Source organism: Sceloporus occidentalis, unplaced genomic scaffold, assembly GCF_023333645.1.
Source record: "Sceloporus occidentalis isolate IW3139 unplaced genomic scaffold, rSceOcc1.0.p SCAF_1, whole genome shotgun sequence".
Classification (NCBI taxonomy): Eukaryota; Metazoa; Chordata; class Lepidosauria; order Squamata; family Phrynosomatidae; genus Sceloporus; species Sceloporus occidentalis.
In genome coordinates, this window is record NW_028316981.1 from 212,834,363 (window position 1) to 212,858,532 (window position 24,170).

At 41.0% G+C, this 24,170-nt stretch overlaps 2 protein-coding genes across 4 annotated transcripts in view; one reads left to right on the top strand and one right to left on the bottom strand.

Annotated features, from left to right (window-relative positions):
• The window catches only part of LOC149323337 (aprataxin-like), a 29,954-nt gene extending 24,251 nt beyond the window's left edge, over positions 1-5,703 (bottom strand). For all 3 annotated transcript variants that reach the window (XR_016273029.1, XM_089488800.1, XM_089488798.1), the window contains exons 1-2: positions 5,434-5,703; positions 2,384-2,537 (exon numbers count right to left, since the gene is read on the bottom strand). Coding sequence is in view for 2 of the 3 variants with exons in the window: in XM_089488800.1 (XP_089344926.1) it covers positions 2,384-2,397 (14 nt within the window). In the remaining variant the exon portion in view is untranslated. The remainder of the gene's footprint in view (positions 1-2,383; positions 2,538-5,433) is intronic.
• Positions 5,704-5,735: 32 nt separating this feature from the next.
• On the top strand, positions 5,736-23,294 carry LOC149323339 (dnaJ homolog subfamily A member 1). The gene is made up of 9 exons (XM_089488797.1): positions 5,736-5,890; positions 9,532-9,677; positions 10,531-10,708; positions 11,561-11,665; positions 11,772-11,999; positions 14,589-14,703; positions 16,373-16,488; positions 21,360-21,460; positions 21,708-23,294. Exons 2-9 carry the CDS (start codon positions 9,546-9,548, stop codon positions 21,924-21,926), a joined length of 1,194 nt encoding a protein of 397 aa, XP_089344923.1. The 5' UTR covers positions 5,736-5,890; positions 9,532-9,545; the 3' UTR covers positions 21,927-23,294.
• The last annotated feature ends 876 nt before the right edge of the window (positions 23,295-24,170 follow it).

Genomic DNA, 24,170 nt, shown 5'->3' on the forward strand with positions numbered 1-24,170 from the left:
TTTCTAACAACACATTTAAGGCAAATGTATTTCACAGATCCTTATAACCAAGGTTGCATCCACATGGCAGAAATAATCCAGTTTGACACCACTTTAATGGCAATGGCTCCATGCTATGGAATTCTGTTAATGCTAGTTTGCTGTGGCACCAGAATTTTTTTTACCATTCCTAGAATTCCACAGCATGGACCTATGACCATTAAAGTGGTGTCAAACTGCATTTTTTCTGCCCTGTGAATGCAGCGCAACATATTCCACCACACTCTTCATGTAAACAGCAATGTCTGAACTGAAAATATACGGAGAGCTTTAGTTTCCACTGTGAAAACACCAGCAAAATAGGACAGATTTACATGAAGAGAAGGTCTTTTTTTTTAGTTTAATGTATCAACACAAGAAGGGCTTATTCCCTTTCCTACTAAGTAATTGCTGCTAGGTCTTACTCCCAGGAGACAAAAATAAGTCTGGAGTTGGTTCTAGGTCCTTCTTTCTACAGTGGGCCCTCCATATTCACTTTCATAGGGGCACGGGACCCCTATGAAAGTGGGAAAACAGCAAATAAAAAAAGAATTCTTTTTTATCTGAGAGAATATAATAATAATAATAATAATTTAATTTATACCTCGCTTTTTGTAATAAAGCAATCAAAGTGGCTTTCTGGGAATTTCTAGATCCTCCAGGGCAACATTATGGTCAACATCTGCTGGAAGGTGATCAAAAAATCACACTGGAAGGCCTACAAATGTCTAGAGAAGTGTTTTCTCTAGGGCCTGTTACAGACTGCCAAAATAAAGCTGCTTCGGGTCTCTTTGGAGGTATGCTATTTAAATGATGCATGCATCCTAAGAATCCAGAAGCTGCACCAAAGCTTCACTCCAGTGCTTAGGAATGGAGTGTGGCTTTGGCTTGACCTCCGGACTCTTAGGACCTATGCGTCATTTAAATAGCATACCTCCAAAGAGACCCGAAGCAGCTTTATTTTGGCAGTCTGTAACAGGCCTAGGAAACTCTAGATCCTCCAGCACAACTCTTATAGTCCATTTCCAGCCACAGTGATTCCCAAACTTCAATCCTCCAGGCATTTTGGACTTCAACTACCAGGATTCCTGAACATTTGCTATAGTGGTTGGGGCTTCTGGGGGCTGAAGAGAGCCAAAGTTTGGGAATCTCTACAGCAGAGTCACGCTGGAGGACCTAGAGATTCCTAGAGAGAACATATCAATCAAAGCCACAAATAGGGCCAACTGTAGTTCCCAATTTTATTATCCAAGATAGAAATGTAAAAGCAACCTAAATAACAAGCACAAGTGCATTTCTGAGAGCGGATTTCTGGACAAAGTTGCAGAATCCAGCAATTGAGGGTGAAGGTGGAAAATTCATTCCCTTTTCCAAAGTGCAAGGCAAGCATGATAGGTGACAGCAACACACTTGGCAATATGTTGAGCACCAACCAGAGCAGCTGCTTCAGTAGATAAGGGCTAATAGAGAAGAAAAGGAGTTCCTAGTGGTATAGTATAGAGCAGTGATTCCCAGACTTTGGTCCTCCAGGTATTTTGGACTTTAACTCTCAGAAGGCCCAGCCATCTTGGGCAACAGTCAGGAATTCTGGGAGCTGAAGTCCAAAACATCTGCAGAGCCAGTTTGGGAATCGCAGTTATAGATGAACTCAAAGACATTGTGTTACGTCCAAAACACACTGCAGAAATAATCCAGTTTGAGACCACTTTAACTACCCTGGCTCAATGCTAGGAAATTCTGGGAACTGTAGTTTTGTGAGACATTTAGCCTTCTCTTTCAGAGCGCTCTGGTGCAACAACAAACTACAACTCCCAGAATTCCCTAGCACTGGGCCAGAGCAGTTAAAACGGTCTCAAACTGGGTTATTTCTGCAGTGCGGAAATTCAAAGTTCAAATGCACTGAGTTTGAACTACGCAGCTTTGCTGATTGAAACCAACCAAGAAAGAGAGGTTTCCTGGATAGGAATCAAGTACTTCAAGGCATCCCTAAATTAGCAACATTTCAATAAAGGACAATGAATGGGAAACCCATTTTTAACCCCAAACCCTATTCTCATTTCTGAGACTATATATTGCCTCTTTCCCCCAACCCCATCACCTCTCCTTCCACACCCAGGGTGAGTCTACACTGTGAAAATAACCCCCTTTGACACCACTTTAACTGCTACAGCTCCATCCTATAGAATCCCTGGGTTTTGCAGCCTTGTGAGGCACCAGCACTCTTGGGCAAATAAGGCTAATGAGCTTGCAAAACTACAAATCTCAGGATACCCCAGGATGGAGCTGCAGCACTTAAAGCGGTGTGAAACTGCATTACTTGTGCAATGTAGAGGCACCCACTCCCAGTCTGCCCACTTCCGCTCACCTCCACGCTGCCATCACGCCCCGCCCCTCCCCGACTGCTGCAGCCAATAGGCGCTCTACTTGCTGCGCCGGGACCAATCAAATCTCCTCAGCTTCCCAGGCGGAAGCAGCAGAGGCAGCCTCAGCTGATGATGACTGAGATTGTTTTCCTGGGACTGGATATATGGAGAAAGAAAGAGAACACACACACACACACACACACACACGTATATATGTATTTGTGTGTATACATATATATATATGTATGTATATGTATGTATATACACACACACACACACACACACACACATATATACACACATATACATATACACACTGTGTGTGTGTGCATATATATATATATGATACAATAGATAGATATTTTGTCCTTCCCAAGAAAATAAGCCCAGTCAGCTTGTTATATTATATATATATATATTATACACACACACACACATACACAATATACACATATAGATATTTTTCTCCTCTCAAGAAGACAGGCCCAGTCAGCTTGTTTTATATATTTTGTGTATATACTGTGTGTGTGTGTGTGTATATATATATATATATATATATGCATACACACACACAGATAGACATTTTTCTCTTCTCAAGACAACAAGCCCAGTCAGCTTGTTCTATATATAATATATATACTGTATATACAGTATATAAAATGTAATATATATACACACACACTCACATAGATAGGTACATATATATATATATACACACACAATACACACATAGATAAATATTTTTCCTTTCATTTCCAAGAAAACAAGCCCAGTCAGTTTATTATATATATATATATATATGTATACAGAGAGAGAGAGAGAATATATATATATATATATATACCTGTATATATATTTATTTATTTTTTACTGGACTTGTTTTCTTGGGAGGGGCAAATATCTCTCTGTGTGTGTATGAAAATGTAAATTTAAAACAGTATATATATATGTGTGTGTGTGTGTATACACTGTTTTAAATTTACATTTTTATTCCAGCGTTTTCATTCAAGAAGTTAAGATAAAATGAGACACAACAGCAAGAAAGAATCCTTAAATCTGGTACAACTACTCCACAGTGTTTTTACATTTTTATTCCATCTCTTTCATTCAAAAGTTTTAGATAAAATCAGACACAAAACAGCAATTAAGAATCCTGAATCTGGCATACCTACTCCACATATCTTTCTTTTTAAATTTACATGGTTATACCATCTTTTTCATTGAAAGATAAAATCAGCCACAAGAGAAAGAAAGAATCCTTAATCTGGTACACCTACTCCGCATATCTTTTTAAAAATCTACATATTTATTCCATCTTTTTCATTCAAAACATTAAGAATCCTTAAGCAACATTAACTTCCACAATGCTTGGAAAGAACTCCAGGAGTTTCTGCCTTTTGTGGCTGATTTCAGGTTAACATTTTGAATGAAAAAAATGGAATAAGAATCTCAGTTTAAAAAGACATGTGTAGTAGTTGTGCCAAATTAAGGATTCTTGCTTTTATGGCTGATTTTATTGTAACTGAAAAAGAGGAAATAATAATGTAATTTAAAAAAAAAACATGGATGGAGTGGGTATGCCAGATTGAGGACTCTTTCCTGCTTTTATGGCTGATTTTATCTTAATATTTTGAATGGAAAACACTAGGAATAAAGATATACTTTTTAAAAAATGTGGAGTAAGTGTGCCAGATTAAGGATTCTTTTTTAGTTTTATGTCTGATTTTTAGCGTGACATTTTGAATTATAAAAGTGGAATAAAGATGTACATCCGAAAAAGGAGTCGGTGTACCAGATTAAGGATTCTTTCTTGCTCTGACGTATGATTTTATCTTAACTTTTTGAATGAAAAAGATGGGATAAAAGCGTGAATTAAAACAAAACACTGTGGAGTAAGTGTGCCAGATGAAGGAACCATGCTTGCTCTTTTGTCCTGGGTTACAATTTTTTTTAAGTAGGCTGCGATAAAATTAATCTATGGCCTGTTACAGACTGCCAAAATAAAGCTGCTTCGGGTCTCTTTGGAGTTATGCTGTTTAAATGATGCATGCATCCTAAGAATCCAGAAGCTGCACCAAAGCTGCCCTCCAGTGCTTAGGAATGGAGTGTGGCTTTGGCGCGACCTCTGGACTCTTAGGACCCATGCATCATTTAAATAGCATACCTCCAAAGAGACCCGAAGCAGCTTTATTTTGGCAGTCTGTAACAGGCCTATTTTATTACACTGGGCATTTTAATACAGAGCATTGAGAGCCAGTGTGGTGTAGCAGTTTGAGCATGGGACTATGATCCTGGAGACCGGTGCGAATCCCTGCTCAGCCATGGAAACCTGCTGGGTGCCTTTGGGCAAGTCGCACCTTCTCAGCCTCAGAGGAAACAAAGGCAAACCCCGTCTGAACAAATCTTGCCAAGGAAAACCTGTGACAGGGTCACTGTATGTCGGAAACAATTTGAAGGCACACAACATAAAGGGCATTATTGTGGCCAATCTGAAACTGATGGTCTGAACGTATGGAGAGTTAGGCACATTTATTGTGCTTCCAAGTATTAATGTACGGTGAAGCCCTTGGTATCATCCACTGGGGTTTGGTTGTGAGTCTGTGGATACCAAACTCTGTGTTCCCAAGGTTGTTTTTTGGAATGAATTCAAGGTTTTGTAAGAAGGAGGCCGTACTGCAAAAGAGCAAAGCCCTATATCGTTGACTACTCTAATATTATAAAGGTATTGTCTTCAGAATAGGTATTTGGCATCGAAGAAGTATCAGGTATCTTGTGTGCCCTCAAGTTGCTTCTGACTGAGACCATGAGGCGAACCTATCATGGGGTTTTCTTGGCCAGATTTGTCCAGAGGAGGTTGGCCATTGCCTCCTTCTGAGGCTGAGAGAGTGTGACTATTTCCCAAGGTGGGTTTCCATGGCCGAGCCAGGATTCGAACCCTGGTCCCCAGAGTCTTAGAGCGGGCATCTTAAATATATATTTATTTATGTGTTTATTTATTCACGGTATTTATACCCTGCTCCTCAGATATAGCTTTTAGGGCCTAACATTTTACTTTAGCCCTGCCTCCACCAAGCTCTCTTTGTGAGGGATTTCATTCCCGTTGCATTTCGGGACTTGAAGTCTTTTCCCCTCACATTCGGGCCTAAAGAAAAAGCCTGGAAGGTGAGCCTGAAGGCAACCGGGATTTGTAGTCTCCGCCGGTGACGTCATCCCCGGAGAGGCTGATTGGCTGAAACGTCACCGCTCTCTAGGACAGCCGTCCAATAAGCAGCGGCAGTTGGGGAAAGAGGCGGGGCTTCTGGGAATGGGAGGGGACTGGCTCTAAAAGAGAGGAGGAGGAGGAGGAAGGAAACTCCCCGGATGTTGCCGAACCTAAAGACCGGCTCGGAACTTTCCAGAAAAGTCTGGGACGTCTCTTCGGTCAGGAAGAGAGAGAGAGAGGAGGCGAAGGTTTGAGACGGCGGCTGAAAGGAGACAATAGGGTTGCCTTAAGCAGAAAGGAAAACGAGGTATGTATGTGCGTTTGTCTAGGGTTCCTTCTCGCCTGTGTTTCACAAAAGAACCAACGGTCGGGCTGTTGGTGGTGACCCTCGAGAGCGAGAGCGCGCATGCGCAGTGGGGGGGGGAAGAGAGAGAGAGAGGCCCGCGCACGAGGAGGCGCGCGCGACCTGCGGGCCACGTGACCGCGCGGCGGGGGCGCGCGCCCAGTCTTAGAAGTGGGGAGGGGGCAGCTGAGAGGGGAGAAAATGTGGGGGACAAAGGAGGGGAGAGGGAGCCCCCTTGTGGAGGGATAGGGAATGGAGGGCCTCTCAGAAGCAATGGAGGACATTGAGCACCTCCAAGGCTCAGCAGGACCCTCATTTAGATCCATGCTTCTGAGCCAGGCTCAGAATGGGGGACCCTTTTTTAGTGGGGGGGGGGGAGTGATTCCTCATGGACCAGAAGCCTGGGTTGTAGGACGTGTCCTGGAAAAGGAGGACGCCTCTGGTCAGGGCCCCCTTTTTTTCTCCACTTCAAAAAAAAAAAAATGTAGGACATTCAAGAAACAATAATGGGCATTTGAGCACATCAAAGGCTCAGGACGCTCCCAGGAATGTAAATGAGCGTCTCTTGGCCCTATTCGAAATGGAGGACCTTGGGAGAATTCTTCCTGGGTTGTAGGACGTGTCCTGGAAAAGGAGGACGCCCCTGGTCACCCTGGATGTGCTCCTCCGTACACTAAATGGAGGACGCCTCTGGTCTCCCTGACTGTGCTGCTGAATTTCTCAGTGGAGGGCCTTGAAATGTGTAGGACGTGTCTATTGTAGCCAGGTGTCCTTACGATGGAGGACATTTGAGCCACATTGAAGGCTCAGGACACTCCTAGAAATGTAAACTAGTGCCTCTTGGCCCTGCTCGAAATGGAGGACCTTGGGGGATTCCTCCTGCACCATCTGAAATTTAGGACATGTCCTGGAAAAGGAGGACGCCTCTGGTCGTCCTGGATGTGCTTGTTAATACTCTAAATGGAGGGCCTTTTGGACCGATGGAAGACGTGTCTAGGTTGGCCAGATGTCCTTTCTCCACCTTAAAAAATGTAGGGCATTGAAGAAGCAATGGAGGACATTTGCCACATAAAAGGCTCAAAACACTCCTAGAAATGCAAATTCAGGCTTCTTGGCCCTGCTCAAAATTGCCTTTGGCAATTGCCACTGGGCCAGAGGCCTGAAATGTAGGATACGTCCTGGGAAAGGAGGACCTCTGGTCACCCTGAACATGCTATTTAGTCCTGCTTAAAAATGAAGCACGTTTTGAAATTCCTCCTGGACAGAAGGTTGAAATGGAGGACGTATCCAGGGCGTCCTCACCACCAAGGAGGACAAGGCACCTCAAAATATTGGACGTTGAAGAAACAATGGGGGGCATGACAAAATAAAAGCTAAAAACCACCCATAAACCCATGCTTCATAGTCCTGCTCGACATGGAGGACCTTTGGGAATTCCGCCTGGACCAGAAGCTGAAATGGAGGACATGGCCTGGGAAAGGAGGATGCCTGGCCACCCTGAGGGCAGGAAAAGCCTCAAGGATTGAAGGAAAGAGTGGTAGATGGGGAGAGAGGGGGTTTTGCCAGTGTGGATGGGGTGCGAGGGTCCTCCGGCCCCATTAAGGCAAAGGGGGCTTTGCTTTGGAGGCCTTGGAAGCAAAGCCGTGGGCCTGCGGAAGGGGAGGGGGAAGTCTGGGGGATGTCCATTGTCTGTAGGGTGTGGAAATGCCGTGGGTGCCCTTTTCCTGTCAGGTGGAGGGAGTGTGCTGTTACTAAAAGAGGAGGGGAGGAGGTAATACTTGGTTGCCTGGCCGGTAGGGTACAAATCTTTGTAAATCAGGGGCAGGGTGACCAGATGTCCTCATTGCAAGGGAGGACAAGGCACTGCAGAATGTAGGGCATTCAAGGAAAATGGAAGGCATGACCAAACGAATGTAAATGTGAATCCATGCTTCTTGGTCATGCTCCAAATGGAGGGCATTTTGGAATTCCTCTTGGAAGAAGGTTGAGGTGCGTAGGACATGTCCAGAGTGACCAGATGTCTTCCTCACCACAAAGAAGAACAAGGCACTTCAAAATGTGAGGTGGTCAAGAAACATCCACTTAAGGAGGATGTGACCAAAGAAAAACTAAAGGCACTCACAGAAGTATAAATTCATATTTTTTTTAGTCATTCTCAAAATGGAGGAGATTTTGGAATTCCTCTTGGACCAGAAGGTTGAAATGTAGGACATGCACAGGAAAAGGAGGATCTCTGGTCACCCTGCTCTGGTTGCCAGATGGTAGAAAGCAGAGCTGTGTAAATTGGGGGTGGAGCTGTTTTGGAGGGGCAGGGTTGAAAACCTTGTGAAGGAGGAAATTGCCCTTTTGACACTTGAAATTATAATAACGATTATGATATTTATTTCTTACCTGCTTCTCCCCATGGATCGAGGTGGAGAACAACAACAATTAACAGACAAACAACATCATGGAGTCCTAGAGCTGGAAGAGGGCAGAAGGGCCATCCAGTCCAATCCCCCGCCATGCACGAAGACACAAACAGTTAAAACACGCATCCGTTTAAAAGGGCAAACAAGATGCACACATATTAAAAGAAGTGGGGGAGGAGGCGAAGGAAGCGAGTCCCTTTTACGATAAGGGGCCTCTGTTTGCCAAGTTGTTAGGAAACAGAGCTGTGTAAATCGGGGGAGGAACTACTGGGACTTGTGGGGGGATGGGAGTTGAAAGCCTTGTGAAGTGGGAATAGGCTCTTTTCACACTTGAGAAGAATTCCAGGTTCTCCTATATCAGGATGGTTAGATTCCTGCATTTTGAGGTGGCACTGGGAATTGAAGGGGTGAAAGGCAAGCCCTGAATGTGCAGAGAATCCATTTAAGGCGTACATGAGAGGTGTAAGGTATGGAGTGGGTCTGTCTGGCATTTTGGCCAGACATCCCTTTCTGAATACTGTGTTTAAAGAAATAGGGTGGTGAGAGGTACCAGTGACTTATCTGGCATAGAGGTAACCTTTACAGTGGACTCTTAGGTGTGTTATAGACGGGCCTTTAATACGCCCCTGTCACGTGCTAGGGGTTGGCCGAGGACCTAGCGTCCATACCGGCCTCACCCCTAGCATGTGACGGGGGCGTAAAGATGGCGGCGCCCTATACACACGGGCGCCGCCATCTTTACGTGCTGGACGCGTTGCGTCCGCACGTGTCGCCCCGGAAATGACACCGCAAATGCACCCCTTGCGCTTTGCGGCGCCTCTTCCGGGGCCTGAGAAGGAGCATGATTTCCACACTCCTTCTCGGCAGCGTCCGGGAGCCGCAGCATTTAAAGGCTGCGGCTCCCGGATGGTGCAAGCGGCGGCGGCAGCAGACCGCCGCAATCCGGCGGTCTGTAACGCGCCATAGTATCCATTAGCATTAGGTTCTCAATAACCCTCATGGATAGCAAACTCCATGGATGCTCAAGTCCCATTAAACAGAATGGCATAGTAAAATGGTGTCCCCTTATATAAAATAGCAAAATCAAGATTTGCCTTTTGGAATTTATATATTTTCAAGCTGTGGATACTTGAATCCATGGATATAGAGGGTTGGACTGGACTGTTAACATTTTAATTGTTTTCCCACTTCCAGATAACAGGTGCACCATGGTGAAGGAGACCACATACTACGATGTGCTTGGGGTAAAGCCCAATGCTTCCCAAGAGGAACTGAAAAAAGCTTATAGGAAACTGGCATTGAAATATCACCCTGATAAAAATCCTAATGAAGGTGAAAAGGCAAGTTTCAAGCCCACTCCCTTATTAATGTTTTGCTGATTAGCTTAGTGAAGATTGCTGTGTCTATGATATTCTTGCTTTATAGTTGTGAATTTGCAATGGGTTGGATGCTGATCAGATTTATCTATCTGTATTGTCTCCAGGACATGAGAAACTTAATAGGCCTCTTCAAATGTTCAGATTTTAAAGGTATTCAGATTTTCACTGCAGAGTTTCCCTGTTAACATGGGGAAAATGGGGTGGAACACCTGGGGAAAGGTAGTACCTTGAGTATTTTTTGATCTTTTAGAAGTGTTCTGCTGCAGCTGCATTATGTGTTTAACATACAATTTTTATTCCAGGTTAACGGTTGCTAGCATAGAGCAGAGAACTAATGTTGCTAAATGGCAAGCTATTAATCCATAGCCACTTCTTTAATTTTATAACAACCTGGTTTTTTTCTGTGAAGCAAAAATGTGCATTTAAAAAGACTTACAACTTCATTTCACTTTCTTAAAGGTGTATTTGCTTTTCAGAGGCTTCCAAATGTAAGGATGTCAAGGTTTCATATTTTAAAAAAACCCAACAACCCAGAGCATTACTCCAGTAATTTCTCACAAAGAGAAAAACTTGACTATATTTTCAAACATTGGGTAAAAGAATGCATGACATTTTTTTAAAGTTGGCCATCCTGCTGTAGTTGCTAGCTATATATATATATATATATATATATATATATATATATATATATGATAAGCTAGGTTTGTGTGCAATTTTAAGCTGTTATAGTGGTGATAAGTAAATGTTATGGTGATGCAAATGATTTTCTGTAAAATGACAGTTTTCTAATTTTTTTCATTTTTCTTTATTGTAGTTCAAACAGATTTCTCAAGCTTATGAAGTCCTCTCTGATTCCAAGAAAAGAGAGTTGTATGATAAAGGTGGTGAACAAGCCATTAAAGAGGGTGGTACTGGAAGCAACTTTGGATCACCCATGGATATATTTGATATGTTCTTTGGAGGAGGTGGGAGAATGCAAAGAGAGAGGAGAGGTAATGTACAATTTCATTTGAAATACTTTACAGAAGTGTTTGTAGTTCATCTAAACAGTTTTTGGTTAAAGTAAAAGGTATGTCTCTTCAGATTAAATATTAAGACAATGTTGTCTGCATTTATTTATGATACACCTCAAGTGATAGAGATTGTGTTGCGAACAGTGTTCCCAATCACGTCCGAAGGAAATTCCCTGATTGGGTTCCCGGAATGGCCCCCAATTTCCCAGAATGGGGGCGGGACTTAAGTCAGGGGTGGGACTCCCAGGTTGGGGAGCATGCAAGGCACTATGGGAAGGCTAAAGGGGACAGGACTTCCAGGATGGAAGGTATGTGGGGAGGTTTGTTTGGGGCGGGAAGGTATTTTTGTCTGGGTTTTTTTGGGCGGAAAGGTTGAATTTCCCGAAGGCTGAATTTCCCAGAATCTTTACCTGAAATGTGGCGAATCCCCAAATGGCCCTGAAAGCTTTCAAAAATCCCTGAAATTGGCAACACTGATTGCAAAACACATTAGATACACGTTTTGTATTGCATTCTGTATGAGATTACTAATTGTGTGATTCTGTGCATGTTTACTTGGAGGTTTTCTACTGAGTTTTAATTATGTTCTCCCTATATAGCAGATAACTGTAACCTTAGTGTGTCAGTTGGATCAGCCTTCTCTTTCAGTAAAGGTCAAGCAGCATGGTTCTCCTTCACATTGCTTGTGGGAGGACCTGTTGACCCTTCTTAATCTAGCTATATTCCTAGTCAAGGTCTCTCTGTACAGTGACTTCCCAAAGCAAAGCAAATTAGAATCAGAACTGAAACTGTTTGGAGTATTGGTAATCAAAAATACGATTTTCCTCATAGGCAAAAATGTTGTTCATCAGTTGTCAGTAACTTTAGAAGATCTGTACAATGGAGCCACACGAAAACTTGCTCTACAAAAGAATGTGATTTGTGACAAATGCGAAGGTATGTTGGTACAAGAATTTCAGTTAATCAAGTGGAAATTCACATCCAAGGGGGGAAGCATGTACATCATTTTTTTCTCCCCCCTCCCCTTTATGTTCTTCTGCAGGCCGAGGTGGCAAAAAGGGTGCAGTGGAGTGCTGCCTTAATTGCAGAGGAACAGGCATGCAAATAAGGATTCACCAAATAGGGCCTGGAATGGTTCAGCAAATCCAGTCTGTGTGTATGGAATGCCAGGGCCATGGGGAGCGCATCAGTCCCAAGGACAGATGTAAAAGCTGCAATGGAAGGAAGATTGTTAGAGAGAAGAAAATTCTTGAAGTTCACATTGATAAAGGTATGTATCTTATTTTGGGTCTGTAGAAAGCCAGTGTGATGTAGTGACTTGAGTATTGGACTAGGACTCTGGAGGCCAGAGTTTTAATCACCGCTCGGCTGTGTAAACTCACTAGGTGACCTTGGGCAAGTCACATTCTCACAGCCTCAGAATGGCAATGGCAACCCCTCTCTGAAGAGACTTGGCAAGAAAACCCCATGATAGGGTTGTCATAAGTCAGAAATGACTTGAAGGCACAACAATAGCAAGTACATTTCTGTATCGCTTATCAGTGCACTTAAGCCCTCCCTAAGCAGTTTACAACGTATAAGTTAATTGTCTCCAACAAGCTGGGTATTAATTTTAATCACCTACGGAGGAATGCCAGGCTGAGTCAACAACAACCTGCTAAATATAGTTGAGAGACATAATTTTTGTGGGAATCATGGAGAAACTGAATTTTGGAACTTGCAAAAGGTGGTTTGAGAGTAGTGAGTGCTACTGCTGTTGCAGACTACTTGGCAATAAAAGTAATCTGAAAGTATATTAACCAGCCATTTCTGTTGAATTGTGCACCAAAGATAATTTGGGGAAGTAGAATTGTTGAGGAGCCTGTACAATGGAGAAATGTTACTTTTGACAATGAACTTAGTGGTTCCATACTGTCGAGACAGTGTCATCAGTCAGCCTATAGTTGGGAAAGTTTAATGAGATTTAAATGTTTGACAAATTTAGGCCAAACTTTGGCCAAACAAGTGCATTCAGTCACTAGAGCTTGCCCTTGCCCCAAGTGGCAGGTCGTTGTCCCAGTCCCATGCTGCACCTCTGAAATTTGGCAGATGAAGGACAAGCTGACATGGCTCTGTTGAGCCTTTTAATCTCAGCAATTGAGTATGCTCTTTTTGTTCTGTCTGCATTTTCAATCTGGTACAAGTTCCAGTCTTTCAACAGGTATTGAAACAAATGAGTGCATATTCACCTTCCCTCTCCAGTTTAGACCTAGCAAAGTAAGGCTTTCTGATTGCCCCAGTACAGGAAGGAAGAGCTGGACTTGTTCTAGGGCCCCAAAGCTGCCTAAATAGTTGTAGGGCTGTGCCAAACCATGAGCATCAAAAACTGTGCATGGTTGTTGCTATCCATGGACCACGGCCATTGGATAGCTGTACATCACTTGTGTGGGAGAAGGGTAGCATTAGCCTGTACAAACGACCTGGTAGGAAATGTGAGGTTGGAGACAAACTGAAATGTCCTGGGGGAGATTGATGAGGATTGAGAAACATACTGTTCCTCCAAATCCAACTAATAACCTGTTCTGGAGTTTCACTTGTAAAATCAGTATTGCTTCTAGCAATATCCCATTCTTCCCTACCTCCATTTCATTCAGTCTTTGATTCAGATTTGGACCTAGATAAGCAAGATCTTGCTTGCCCATCTTTTAGCCTTTACTGCTCGTTCTGTGGGGAAATTGTGGTACAGTGCTAAATTGCTGAAGTTTAGAATTAAGTTGCCAAGAGGCATAATTCCCTAACATGGAGCATAGCAGTCTTGCACTATATCAGGGGAGGCAACTAATATATCCTATGGAGGGACCCCAACAGATCTGTGGAGCTCTGTGGCATTAGAATAATCAGTAAATAAAATGACAACCAAAAGCACATTGTTGTAACATAATTTTCAGAGGTTTTAGAAAATCAACATAGCATTTCACCTTTCAGAACATGAAGTGTTTTTAACCGTCAAAATGGTAGCCAGAACAACAGTTCCATAATACTTCTAGGATAACATTAGGTATCCCAAATTTATGGAAGAACTTTGTGAAGTGTTTTCCAGTCTCTCTTTTTTAAATAGTTCTGTCCTCCCTATCTCTTGCACAACACTCTAGTCACTCTGATTATCCTTGACCCATTTAGCTGAACCTAAGTCTGTACAGTTTGATCACAACATGCTATAAGTATTGAGACAAAAAGTTAAATAGTTTATAATGCTGTCAAGCTTCAAGAATCTGTCCCTTTACTGTTTTTAAGGATTTTTGGTTATATTGTTTTGCAGTTCAGTTTCTAGATTAAAGGTGTGCTAGGTAATTTTTTTTTTCAGTGATTCCAGCCATTCTGTAGTTAGAGATGGTGACAGGTTTCCTGCACAGAAGAGAATGGAGCTCCTGTGCTTTTGTTCCTTTTTTGATTGCCATTTTATTGTGGAAAACATGTTTGGATGTAAGCAAAACATTGCTTTTTTTTATCTAAAAGCATTGAAAACTATGTTAAGGTATTCTATTTTTCCAGTAGTTGAAAGTGAAGGTAATTGAGGCACTGTGTATCAAAAGTTAAATAGCAATATAAAATGGTGCCAAAAAAGTAAACCTAAAGCCATACGTAAAATGCAATGTATAACATGCTGAAAGCAGATCTGGCAAGTCAGACAAAAAAGGAGCACTTTATGAGAAAAAATTTACTTAGAGAGTAACATATACTATCACATTGTGCCGTTCTCATGTAACAGTACAGAATATAATTTTGTGGGTTAATTTTATTATAGGTTAATGGTTAGATGTTAAAATATGTAGAATTCGCACACCGTTTTTGATTTTTTTATGTTGAACATTTGCAATAGGAATGAAAGATGGCCAGAAGATAACTTTCCATGGTGAAGGTGACCAGGAACCAGGCTTGGAGCCAGGAGATATCATTATTGTCTTGGATCAAAAGGACCATTCTATGTTTACAAGGTAACTGGGATCAGACACACATGACCATCCAAATTGTGTTGAACCAAAATTCATGCCTTCTCTAAATGTTGGTTATACTGGCTAGGGAACTGATGCGAGTTGTAGCCCAACAACAAGACCAGACATTCTCTGCTCCTGGTCTGTAATCATACCTTGGATAACTTCCTTGATCAGTGGTGTAAGAGGAACACCCTTTATGTATCAGAAAGCTGTAATTCTCTTCCCACTCCATCCTGTGCTTGTATCATTCATACTTTCTTGTCCTTGTGGCTCTTTCTAGGCTTAGCTCATTTCCTTTTTCTAACTTTGTTCACTTGCTAGCCCTTATATATCCTGCTCACAAATTCTCTATGTATGTTCTCTTCTTACACCCTACTTTCTTCCAGGTCTTCACTATTCTCTGTTTAGTTATTAAACCTCTGAAACAGTCTAGTTTTCTTGAAAGTTAATGTAGAAAAGCTAAAGCTCAGGAAACAATGCTACAGTATTATTAACTTGATTGAAAAGCAGTGGCAGCATGCATGTGTGCTCATTATATTTGGGAGACAGTTCAAAAACTTAGTTTTGTGTAATTTAAGCTTTGAGATAATGAATAGCTCTCAAAGTTCATTAATATTTGAAGAATCCTGCATTTTTAACATGTGAAAGATAAGAAAAAAGTGGAATGGAAATGACCTAGTCTTCAAAAGCACTGAGGGATGTAATGCATGGACCACATGTAACCTCTTCATCCAGTTTACCACACCCCTTCCCTTTGCTGCTGAAAAAATCTGTTTAAAAACAAGGCACAGTTGTGGTTCTAGAAGCATGCTTGTCCTTGATGACAAGGGATATACACTTCATGTACTCTGTTCTTAAAGAAAAAATGGGCTTTTTTCTCCTGTAGAAATTTGACAATGTTCCTGAAACATGGCTCCAAGACCTCCTGACTTACTTACCTATCACTTAAGATCACTTTAGTCCTGTTTAGCTCAGGAGAGCACTTCCCCATTGAATATAGCCTGCCATGGATTACTAATTAATTTAGCAAGTATTTAATCTGTGAATGTCTTACTGCTTGGTAGGACTCTATCCTTTAGCATACATTGGAGTTTATGGGAGCAAAAATATTGACAGCCAAAGCAAATCCATGCTATAAAAGCTTACCACTGGAGTTGGTTGTCTTGAGCCTTTGAATATCTGAATGTAAGCTTAGCCAGTGTACAGCTTTGTCAATTGGTAAGTGCCTATAGGTCTTCAGTTATAAACCTGCTAGCATCTGTAGCCTCTTCCTAGTCAAAACATGGTGCCTTCATAAACTGCAGTGGCATGTGACAGGTATTGTACAACTCTAATGAGATTCACTGTAGCACTATACATAAAGTGGCTGATGCACGGAACATCTTAAATCTACATATCTTTGTGATAGATAACGGGGAAAAATGAGATCAAAATAAGCTCTGAATTGATATTGCCTTACAGAATCCTTAGGGCACCCTTAATCCTCCAAGAATAAGAGTGCCTTCTAAAAATAAAGAGCATTTTTTCATTGTTGTCATAATTAATTTTCAGATCTGTACCATCTCTCTTAACTACTGTGTTGCGTAGTGCTATGTTCTTCTAGAATTGCTCTCCATTACCATTTGTGATACATTACAGTTCTGCAGGTGATCATTTTCTTTTTCTGCAGACGAAATGAAGACCTGGTCATGTCCATGGATTTACAACTAGTTGAGGCACTATGCGGTTTTCAAAAACCAATTACAATGCTAGATAATCGAACTATAAGCATCAATTCTCATCCTGGTAAGTATGTATTGCTTTGCCAAAACACATCTTGGATATATGGTAAAATTTCATAGAATCATAGAATCATAGAATCATAGAGTTGGAAGAGACCACCAGGGCCATCCAGTCCAACCCCCTGCCATGCAGGAAATCCAATTCAAAGCATCCCTGACAGATGGCCATCCAGCCTCTGTTTAAAGACCTCCAAGGAAGAAGACTCTATCACCCTCCGAGGGAGTGCATTCCACTGTCGAACAGCCCTTACTGTCAGGAAGTTCCTCCTAATGTTCAGGTGGAATCTCTTTTCCTGTAGCTTGCATCCATTGTTCCGGGTCCTGTTCTCTGGAGCAGCAGAGAACAAGCTTGCTCCCTCTTCAATATGACATCCTTTCAAATATTTAAACAGGGCTATCATATCACCTCTTAACCTTCTTTTCTCCAGGCTAAACATCCCCAGCTCCCTAAGTCGTTCCTCATAGGGCATGGTTTCCAGACCCTTCACCATTTTTGTCGCCCTCCTTTGGACACGCTCCAGTTTCTCAATGTCCTTTCTGAATTGTGGTGCCCAGAACTGGACACAATATTCTAGGTGGGGCCTGACCAGAGCAGAATACAGTGGCACCATTACTTCTCTTGATCTAGACACTATACCTCTATTGATGCAGCCTAAAATAGCATTGGCCTTTTTAGCTGCCGCATCACACTGTTCACTCATGTTCAACTTGTGGTCTACTTGGACTCCTAGATCCCTTTCACACGTAGTTTCATTCAGCCAGGTGTCACCCATCCTATATCTGTGCATTTTATTTTTCCACCCTAAGTGCAATACCTTACATTTCTCTGTGTTGAATTTCATTTTGTTAGCTTTGGCCCAGCTTTCTAGTCTATTCAGGTCATTTTGAATCTTGATCCTGTCCTCTGGGGTATTAGCTATTCCCCCTAATTTGGTGTCATCTGCAAATTTGATAAGTATGCTCCCAATTCTGTCATCCAGGTCATTGATAAAGATGTTGAATAACACTGGGCCCAGGACAGAGCCCTGTGGGACCCCACTGGTCACTTCTCTCCAGGATGAAAAGGAGCCATTGTTGAGCACCCTTTGGGTTCGGCCGGTCAACCAATTACAGATCCATTTAACAGTTCCTTTGTCTAGCCCACATTTTACAAGCTTGTTTGCAAGAATGTCATGGGAAACCTTGTCAAAGGCCTTACTGAAATCAAGATATACTATATCCACAGCATTCCCTTCATCTACCAAGCTGGTAATTTTATCAAAGAAAGAGATTAGGTTTGTCTGGCATGACTTGTTTCTCTGAAACCCATGTTGACTTTTTGTGATTATGGCATTGCCTTCTAGATGTTCACAGACTCTCTGTTTAATGATCTGCTCCAGAATCTTTCCTGGTATTGATGTCAGACTAACTGGACGATAATTGTTGGGATCCTCTTTTTTCCCCTTTTTGAAGATGGGGACAACGTTTGCCCTCCTCCAGTCAGCTGGGATCTCTCCTGTTCTCCAGGAGTTTTCAAAGATTATTGCCAATGGCTCCGATATTACATTTGCCAGTTCTTTTAATACCCTTGGATGGAGTTCATCTGGTCCCGGAGACTTAAATTCATTTAGATTAATAAGGTGTTCCTCTACTATCTCTTTACTTATTCTGTGCTGAAATTCCCCTATTCTGTCCTCTGCTCCATTATCCTCAGGTTGAGCACCCTTTGCCTTTTCTGAGAAGACTGAGGCAAAGAAGGTGTTGAGTAATTCAGCCTTTTCTCTGTCTTCTGTTAGCATTTTGCCATCTTCTCCACGCAGTGACCCTACCGTTTCCTTCTTCTTCCTTTTGCTGCGGACATATCCAAAAAAGCCCTTTTTATTGTTCTTAACCTCTCTAGCAAGCCTGAGTTCATTCTGCGCTTTAGCTTTTCTGACTTTACCCCTACACATGCCTGCTATTTCTTTGAATTCCTTTTTTGTGATTTCCCCCTTTTTCCATTTCTTATACATGTTCCGTTTCAAACTTAGCTCAGTTGAAAGTTCCTTAGTCATCCATCCTGGTTTCTTGAGACACCTCCCGTTTTTCTTTCTCACTGGAACTGTTTGGAATTGTGCCTTCAGTATCTCCCTTTTGAGAAACTCCCATCCATCCTGAACTCCTTTATCTTTTAGTATTTCTGACCATGGAATCGCCCTGAATACTTCTCTAAGTTTACTGAAATTCGCTCTCCTAAAGTCTAGGATGCGTGTCTGACTATGCCTGGCTTCTCCTTTCCACTGTATTACAAACTCCAGGAGAACATGGTCACTTCCACCTAATGATCCCACCACTTGCACCCCATTAACCAAGTCATCCTTGTTGGTTAGGATCAGATCTAAAAATAGCTGACCCCCTTGTTGCCTCTTCTACCTTTTGGACCATGAAATTTGACAGAATCCCTTACAGTTTGAAAATATGAAGCCAATATATTATTTATTATTATTATTATTATTATTATTATTATTATTTATATAGCACTGTAGATTTACACAGCGCTGTACATACAAAGAATAAAATCGATAAAAATGAAACCTGCTAATGGCGTACATTCTACAAAATATATATAAAACAATGGATAATAACACAAGATAGAATTAGATAAAAAAGCAGACAACAAATTAAAAATATCGAATATCACTTTTCAAAGCAAATATCAAATAACAATTGGATAAACAATCGCATAGTGCCTGGGAATGCTTCCCTGAACAATATAGTCTTCAACTGGGTTTTGAAACTGGTTAAAGAAGTGAAGACCCGTGTTCATGGGGGAAGGGGGTTCCAGGAGTGAGGAGCAGCAAGTGAGAAGGGATGAATCCAGGAAAGGGCAATGGAAATCCTAGGCTGGGACAGCAAGGCTTGACTACCAGAACGGAGGGTACAAGTGGGAAGGTGAGGAGAAAGAAGTTCAGATAAATAAGGAGGGGCCAGCCCATGCAGGGCTTTAAAAGTCAACAACAGGAGCTTAAACTGAATACGGAAAGGGAAGGGAAGCCAGTGAAGGGATGATAATAGAGGAGAAGCATGGTCAGAGTGGCGATAAGATGTAATAATGTGTGCAGGTCAATGCTGGACAGAAATCAGCGGACGGAGGTGAGAGAGAGGAAGCCCTGCCAGGAGGAGGTTACAAAATTAGATTCTATAACTGTCTTAGACTACTAGTGCCATCAAAAATTATATCCACAAAATCTATCATTCATAACATGCATATTTTCTAGAGAGCGTCCAGAACTCAGGATCAGACAAGCAGATGCATAACCTGGAGTAACATATCCGTAGTGGATCTATATTCGTGGTCCTTATGTAGTCACAACTAATAATAATAATATAATTTATTTGTATCCTGCCCAATCAGGGAATCTGGGTGGCTAACAGCAGTGGGGAAAATACAATACAAAGATTACAATAAAATACAAAATTATCCCTTCCCGATCCCCTGACCAATACATAAGCAAACAAAATCCATAATCAAATACAGTAACAATAAAAGAAAATAAAAACATTACAATCTAATGAAATTCATAATTAACCCCTTTCCCAGTCCCTCAACACAGGTTCAAATTGCTTAATAATAGTAATAACAACAACAATACAGTTCACAAAGCAAAATACATAACAATTAACAGAGTAAAAACAAGTAAAAAGAAAATAATCCCCATTCTCAATCCCCCATCTCAATCCTAAAATACAATATAAACTATAGAAAAGAGAAAAGTAAAGGAAAAAAGGGAGGGGAGACAGGACTCCTCCATAATAATAATAATTATAATAATAATTATTATTTATATACCGCTTTTCCAAAATTAGATCAAAGCGGTGTACAACAGGAGCCAAGGCATGGGTGGAGCCCAGGCGGAAGGAAGGCAGCAAACACTCAGCCCATCATTCACTGGCAGATGGTGAAGAGGGTGGTACAACTGTGGTACTATTGCCATGATTGTAACTTCCCCCCCTGCAAAGACTCACTTTATCGGGCATCAACTGCGTGGGAGGAAGGGGTTCATTTTGCTGGTGGTAGGAGCACAAGTGGATGACAGTTCCAACTCCCAGACACTGAGGGTGTGACATGGACATGTAACAGAAGTTCTGCTTCTGATCAATGCAACCTTGCTGGTTGATGGAAGGGGGTGAAAATGTCATCTGCCTGCAGCCTGATCACTAGCAAAATGGACAATCTTCTCTCTGCATGGCTGATGCCTGGTAAAGTAACATATATTTGACTATAATTTGACTTCATAATTCGAGGGGAGGTTTTGGAGTCAAAATTATGGATTTTGATATGACCCATGGATAAGTCAAGAGTATAATTTAGGGCCAATGTAATAAAGGATCTGAAGTGTGACACAAAGGAAAACGATGCCATTAAGAACTTCCAAAATTCCAACAGGCATCATTGTGCTTCATTGTGGATGAGAGAGTTGAGAGGGGTCAGTGCTTCCATGGCAGATGATATTCTTGCCTTTTACCAGGGGATGGTTCCTTTTTAAATAAGAGTTAAAAGTACAGTACTTAGGTTGATCTGTGAATAAGTCAATTCAGGTTTTTGGGTCAATTTTTTGACCTGAATTTCTGTACATGAGTATATACAGTGTAGCTACTTAGCTACATGTCGAAAGTAATTATATAACAAAATAGGATATGTAGAATTCTGGCCAATAACTTTACATTGATGGACTCTTGTTCATTTGAATTAGTTTACACACAACCATCAGTGGAGCCTTTCTTTGCTTTAATGAAATAGAAGCAAAGCTTTTGAATAAATCTTGAAAGTTGTCTGACATGAGGCTGACAACTTTTTTATTTCGTCTTGTTTATTTTGTAAGCAAGGTATTGATAAGCATCATTTTTTATTTTTAGGTCAGATTGTTAAACATGGAGATATTAAATGTGTACTGAATGAGGGAATGCCATTCTATCGCAGGCCATATGAAAAAGGTCGTCTGATCATTGAGTTTAAGGTAAGATTCAGCTGATTTTAAGTCTGAAGTTGTTGAAGATAAAATGACATTTCTTAGGTAAATTTCTTCTTTATATTTTAGAGAATAGTGCTTTTTTGTTCTGCTCTTGAAAGAAAGAAAAATCTCAATGAATTGGCTTGCATGAAGCAAATGTGGCTTTTACTTCTAATCTTGTGATTGCCAAACAATATTTTACACAAAGAAAGGAGTATGTAAATTGGTAGTAACAGCGTCTACTAAATTTCAGGTGATCTTTCCAGATAATGGCTTCATTTCCTCTGATAAGTTATGCCTGTTAGAAAAGCTGCTACCTCCAAGGCAAGAAGTGGAGGAAACTGAAGATATGGAACAGGTAGAGTTGATGGACTTTGACCCATCCCAGGAAAGAAGACACCATTACAATGGAGAAGCCTATGAAGATGATGAGCACCAACCCAGAGGTGGTGTCCAGTGCCAGACATCTTAAAATGACCTGATGATTTTCCTTGTGCTGCTTGTCCTGTATGTCAGTTGTGGATGAGTGAAGGACTAAAGTTGCTAAACTCTCAAACTTGCCATTGTCCCTGTAATATTTAAACATAGTTGTTTTTAAATCAAGTTAACAAACTTAAAATCAGTAAACTACACTTCAATCAAATTGGAATGATGTTCCTATTTCCATATGGCCTAAAGAAACCAGAAGCCAATTTGCTCTGGCCTTTTTATTTTGTGCATCATAAGTGTATTGTGTGCAGATGCACTGGCTTAGTATTCAGTGATTTCTGTTTAGTATTATAAATTATATTCCTCTTAAGTATGCACATGTATTTATGATTCATGTTTAAAATGTGAAATTAAAGTTTTGTATTCATCAGCTTCTAGATACATTGGTGTGCTTTGAATGTATTGTGGCTGGTTGAGACTTGACAAAGCACCTGCATGGCACTGTACCTTCCTCACCTGGAGAGTAAAGCCCTGTCCTGTCCCACCCCTAGTTTTAGCTAGAACACTGTGCAAAATTCCTCTGTTTATGTTATGCAGGGTCTTAGCTTGACTAATTGGTAAGGAGTTGAAAATGCAACCTGTAATAGAACTTGTGTAAAATGAGAACCACATGTGAAAAATTTGTGAATAGGAAATACTTTGCATTTTAAAACTATGACAGTCACGCAACTGAGAAGTAACATATTAGTAAAGGTACAAAACTATTGTACATTTAGTGGAAATCTTGACTATTTGAGCTTATGTAAGTAGGTTTCAGTGATCCTGTTAAGGACATTCAGTTTTTTGGACTACATGAATGGCTGCAGAAAGCCCTTTTCTAAAATTGTGTGACTCACGAATGAATTAGTCACAATAATTTTAGGGGTTGTGTGTGTCTACTTGGTTTTTGAAAAGGGCTACCTCTACCATTGGCCATTTCAAAATGTTAGTTTGTATTGTAACTTCATCTCCTAGCTGGACCTCAGTAATTGCAGGAAGGCTTAATAACTTATTCAAGTGCCTCTTCTAGGACTAAAAATGTACTTAAGGTGACACTTGACCTTTTTCTAAAAATCCCATGTTAATATTTGATAGGCAAGCCCAGCTGTAGCGCTTATGCTATGCATATAGAGCAAATGGGCTAACAAATACGGCGCTCAAGTGCTCTGCCGTTTCAGCACAGGTCTTGTCCATTTGAGGTTTTAACATATGGCTTCTCCCCAGGGTTTTAAGTTGTATAGCAATTTATTACGATCCTTGTGATAAGGATGATTTAGCTGAATCAAGAATGTGACTTGACAAATGCTTGCGTATTGTACTCCAACTTGAGTTTCAACCCACGGGGGCAAATAATAAACACTATCTTCTGACAGCTTCATCTTTCCTTGCTTTTTGACAAGCCATTTAAGGTATGTTAATACAGTAAAAAGTTTGCAGTAACTGTTGTGTCACCCCACCCAACAGATAATGTGCTTAGAAACTTTGGCCTGCATTCAAACCCAAAAATGTTGATGAACCTTAAAGACTTGTGTAAGGAATCAAACCACATTCATAAACCAGTTTTTGAAGTCTGTGTTTCACCAAAGCAGTTTAAAACAAGCCGATTAGTTAACTTTCACTTCTTCTATACCCAAATTACTAGGTGGGAGGAATGCTTATTCTCAGTGCTAAAACATAATTTTATCATACAATGCATGTGTGTTCTTTTAAATACTGAGATTTTTTATTATTTTTTGAGTGAAGTAAAGAACCTTTAAACATTAGATTTCACTGTATTTGGACTGCAGTTTTTGGCAAAAGCAGAGAATTCTGTCAGCATATAAAAAAAACCAACACCCTATGATTACCACACAGCTTCTTTCAGATATTTTTTCTCTTTCTGGTTTAATTTATGCTAATCAGTTTGTACTTGAGTCAGAGCCAATTTGTCCTGTATACTTAAGCAATTCCCAGTTAAAATTCAGATCAGAGGAGTTGCTGCCTCCCTAAGAACTTGAGAATGATTAAATATGTAAGGGTCACTCCAGGACAAAAGCACAGTTAAGGACATGTGTAATTGGCCACAATGGTTTATATTAATTTGCAAAGTAAGAAACTGGCATTATGTCAAAAACCAAATGTGTAGCTCTCTTATCCTTGAACCCCACCATTTCTTTATAAAAAGAAATGCTATCAGCACTGGATGAAAGTTTATCCAGTCCTGGAGACAAGCACCCATTTTTATTACACAACAGCAAGATATTTGTGA